At 35.6% G+C, this 4974-nt stretch overlaps 1 protein-coding gene across 1 annotated transcript in view; it reads left to right on the forward strand.

The window, feature by feature from the left end:
* Positions 1–4974, forward strand: part of LOC108565311 (fibroblast growth factor receptor homolog 1-like) — a 22489-nt gene that overhangs the window by 14857 nt on the left and 2658 nt on the right. Inside the window, exons 2-4 of the mRNA XM_017924701.1 lie at positions 2891–2976; positions 3032–3370; positions 3444–3637. Coding sequence (XP_017780190.1) covers positions 2907–2976; positions 3032–3370; positions 3444–3637 — 603 coding nt within the window. The 5' untranslated portion in view covers positions 2891–2906. The remainder of the gene's footprint in view (positions 1–2890; positions 2977–3031; positions 3371–3443; positions 3638–4974) is intronic.

Raw genomic sequence — 4974 nt, forward strand, 5'->3', positions numbered from 1 at the left:
AATAAAGGATATGTTCCATAATTTTTTAAAACCGCATAAAACTAAATCAATGAGTTACAATATACCAAAAATCGCATAAATCGCATTTCTTTAGAATTATCGTGGCTATATGAAAATGTTCGGCATACTTTGCGTACTGATTGGAAATCACTAGAAGAGATAGTCAGCATATCAGACCTATGTCCTGAAGATAATGATTTTTCAGTAAAATTTGTCTCAACTTCGCATGTTCATATTTTCCCTTTGACAATATTCCCAGAAATGCAATTCTCGCGTTGAAACTTGAATGGTCGTTCAGAATTATCATCTTTTTCGATGAAATGGTTTGCCAATTTGTGTCAAAATGGCCTAAAATGGTTATTTAAAAAAATGCTTCTTGAAATAAAAACCGCATAACTTCAAAACCGCATAAAAAGAGGACCAAGTGTAGTTTGATACTTCAAGTTACCGTTTCGTAACGTTTCTATTTACTAAGAAACACTGATTAACCTTGCGTTGTGCACTTCCAATTTACAGCAAGTTAAAGGGAATTGAAATTACACACGCACATCGCCTTAGTTTATGGATTGAACTCTCAGTGGAAATAAATCCAGTATCAGCGTATTATCTCACCTGTCGTGTCTACGTTTATTCCCACCTGTAAAATCGTATTGGCGTTTCGCACAATCGAAAATCCGTCGGCAAAACAACAAAACACATCGAGCCGCGTTTATGGAATAATGAGCGTAACGACGTTAATTGCATTGCATGTGGATTGATGGAACTGCAGACATACGCAGACCATGTAATAAACATTTTCGAAATGGATATTCGGGCAGCTCTTTGAAGGCGCCCATTAATTAGCCCAGAAGCCGGGGGTCTCTTAATAGAGTCTCATCAATTAAAGTTATCAAGGAGGGATTGATTATTGCTTCATTAAACCGCGTCTCCACAGATCCTCGAACCACAATAAACAAACTTTAAACATTCCACTCGATGTTTGTTTGTAGTATCGTCGACGACGAAATATTGCTTGTAATGCATTTACATAATTGCCGCATTTGCGAAAGTTTTCTGCTCATCGACGCATAAAGTTTTCTGGACATTTTTTAAGTCCGCATCCGACCGTGATCATTCCCAATTTTATTTTAATTTAATTATTTTTTGTTATCCTCCTTTCGCGCGTTCATAACGATATTCAGGGCTTAATTAATATTGAATCAATCCATGCGAATGTAACCGTTCCATTAATCCGAGCAAGAACATATTATTTCAACGTATTTTCCATATTTTAATTTTTTTCTTTTATTTTTGTTCAACTTTTCATTGAATTGTCATGAATGATTCGCGATCCGGAAATTTGAACGCAAATTATTCAGTTTTTAATTAATAATTAATAAAATTATATACAAATAATCGAAATATACATTTGAAATACAATTCAATTTTACGATGATTACCTAAATTACATTTAATTTTATACTGATTAGAAATAGTTCTAATTTTAAATTAATTTTGTATATTTAAGAATTTCTTTTTTTTAATATTTTTTCTATATTTTTATAAGTTGTTTAAAAGTTATAAGATGTATTTCATTTGTACATTGAAATTATTATTTTTTTGTTAAATATGATTTTGAGAAATTTCAGTTTTAGTTGTCGCTGAAAGTATGAAACGGATGAAACAGTGCGTGGGTGAATTTAATTGTGTAACCAATTTAAACAATGGAATAATTCGAGGAAGAAAACATTGCTTTGCATGTGATTCGCGCGCGAATTGTTCGACTAATTATAAAAATATGCACATGTCGTATAATAACAATAACAGTAAACATGTTTCCGTTCCGTCGCGCACGAACATAGCTGAAACATTGTTGCTCGATGCCGCTGCTGAGCATTAAACGGAAAGTGAAAAAAAAGTGCCTGGACTTATTTAAGTTTATAAGTAAATTAAGCGCGGTTATTTTTAGAGGATTTTACAGGAAATGAATTGTGGCACGTGGGATGCCAACCGGAGACTGAAAAAAAATTGTATATGATATAGCATGCATGAGCGGGAATGAGAGAAAGAATCCCCCAGAAAAAAAAAAAATGAAAACAAAAACATAAAAAAAAAGTTGCCACGTATACGAAATATTTATCCTCCCTATCCGGCAAATGATAATCCGCGGAATAAAAAAATATTATCTGCAATAAATCTCGGTGTGTATCCCCTTTTAACATTAACAAACACCCTCAATCCACGCGCGCGCGCAAAGTGTTGCATAATTACTATTTACATAATGCTTCCACTTCTGTGCAAATATTGATTTTGCGGGAAACCGTCCTTCCGCGATGCGAGAGGAAGGAAATAATTACAGCGGAAAGAATTACGTAAATTTATATAAATACACACAGTGGTATTTTCTTTATGACAATTAGCGCACGTTAGTCTGCGTTGGTAATGACCCTCTTTGTGTCTGTGCGCTGTGATTTATTACAGATTCTGGTGACTCCATGTGAGTGGAATGATTCATAGGTTCTTAATGGAAGCGCGCTTTTAAAAGCTGCATTAAATGCATATCGATTGCATTGGTTCGTAACAAAAGTCCGCTCTTATCGGAAGGTATTCGTGGTAGATAAGCTTCGGGACCAGTTACGTCATACGCGTGCGGTTCGAATGCGAATGGAGTGTCCCGAGCACAGATTCCGTTTCTATTTTCTGTGCTGTCATTTGTTTTTTTATTTTATTTTTTGCCTTTTTCGCCTTTCGGTGGATGGGAATGTTTCTGGTGGTGATGCTGTTGATGCTGCTGCTGTCTGCACACGTGCATCGCATATGTGCATTGCAGAGCAGTTTGTAAATATACAGCGTGAGCCAGGGGCGGATTTCCGATACGTTTTGACTACATGCTCCGTTCCTGTCATTGCAGATTCGTAACGACGAGGATGGATGTGATGCTCTTTTTGCTGATATTTTCTGTCGCCTTTCAGGCGATGGCCGTAGATCCTAACGAACGTAAGTATTAGTATGACTTTGATAGGATTAGATCTGATTTGGTGAGGTTTCTCAGGGCCTTCAGAAGATGTTCCTACTAGAAACGAGAAGATTGAAGGTAGCGCTAACCATTCGAAACCTGTCTTCGTAAAGTATGGCAAGATGCACAAGAGCACACTGAAGCCGGCTGGAAGTTATGTGACACTGAAATGCAAAAGCTACGGTAATCCGACACCTAACATAACGTGGTATAAGGATGATCAACTTCCATCTCAACGTAATTTGGGAGAGTACAAGTACTCGAACTGGTCCTTCACCATGGAGGATTTGGTCACTGCTGACACCGGCAAGTACAAATGCGTCATCTGCAACTACCTGGGCTGCATCAACTACACCCACGAGCTGGAGGTTATCGGTAAGTGCTAGTACTAGATATTAAAAAGAGCTTTACCTTTGAGCGAGACAATATATATTTGATGTACACGCAGAGCGCTTTCCGTCCAAACCTTATATAAAAGACGGATACCCGAAGAATCTCACCGTTCTGGTGAATTCTACCGTTGCTCTCGAATGTCCGCAGCTCATAGCGGACCTAGAGCCATACCTGACTTGGGTTCGGCCCTCAAATTACACGTACTCGCAGCATAACGACACCAACAAACCGGATGGCCAAGTGATACAGGTATTGTCGAAACTTAAAAATGAACTTTGAGGTGATGGAATTCTAAAACAACAGAGTGTTGGTGCTGGTACTTGATATTTTAATGTGTTGGTTGTGGATAATTTATGTTTTCTTTATGTATACTCGGTGTTCGGAGCAATCCCTGATCGCATTTTCTTTCCTTTTAGAGGTAGTACAAAGTCGGCCCATCCTCTTGGGCGACTATAACAATATGACTGTGGAGGTGGGCGACTCCTTTAACACCACTTGTCGGGTTTACGCCAACTCACTAAATATACACATACAATGGGTTAGGGGCCGTTTTGATGCTCCGCAAGTCAATACTTCTCAACAGGTATAATAACTATTACTAACAGTAAATTTAGTTTTTTTTTGCTAACACCCAGATTAACAAAGCTCAAATATTTATTACTATAGTACAATCCACTAATCCTAAAATGGGACCGTTTATTTTGTATTTTTGTATCTGTAATGCTTAAAATATTGTCTTGCTTCTACAACTGTCAAATACGTTTTCAAGACTTTCTTTCAAGCCCAATTGATTAGACTAAAATCAAATTTAGTTATTTTGATAATAATAACAATTTTTATTACAGTAAACTATATATTACTTATATTTTTAGAATTAAAAATGCGTATTATTAGGTTAACATATACATAATATTAGGTTAACAGCAAAAGGCTATTCATCTTATTCTATTTTTAAAAGAAAAAAAAAACTCCTTTTGTTTTAATACAAATTCATGTTCTTTACAAAGTATCAAATTGTATAAAAATTATTTAATTAATGTATCAAAATCAATAATTCGAAAATAATTGAGGAAATTCATTTGAGAAAAATGGTATAAAATAATGCCGGAAATAATTCAAAGTAATTTGATTAGTAGATAAAAATAGAAAATGTATATAGAATATGGTGGATTTGATGAAATGACGGAAATGTAACATTTATATATAAGACGGTGACATAGTGACTTGATTGTGTAATCGATTTCGTATTACGCCCTGAAATTCATTGTTACAAGTTATTATTATCATCTTGAAAACAGGAAGCGCATACCGCTATTACAGTATTATGGCTGATTCATAACATTGTATATGTTAGCTCGGAAAGTTCGATGCAGCTTTTTTTTAATATGGACTTGCATCAAAACAATGATGTTTTATTAACGTACACGTACACCGAAAATATGTGCAGAATCCAGTGCCGCGTCAATATTTGTTTTATCATAATGCAAATGCCATGCAAATGGTCCCCTTTAAAGTGGGTAATAACGATAAAAAAAATACAATAAAAATAAAGTATTTGAGCTTTAAAGCACGTAATCGCATGCCAC

Source organism: Nicrophorus vespilloides, unplaced genomic scaffold, assembly GCF_001412225.1.
Source record: "Nicrophorus vespilloides isolate i.1.1-1 unplaced genomic scaffold, Nicve_v1.0, whole genome shotgun sequence".
NCBI classification, from domain to species: Eukaryota; Metazoa; Arthropoda; class Insecta; order Coleoptera; family Silphidae; genus Nicrophorus; species Nicrophorus vespilloides.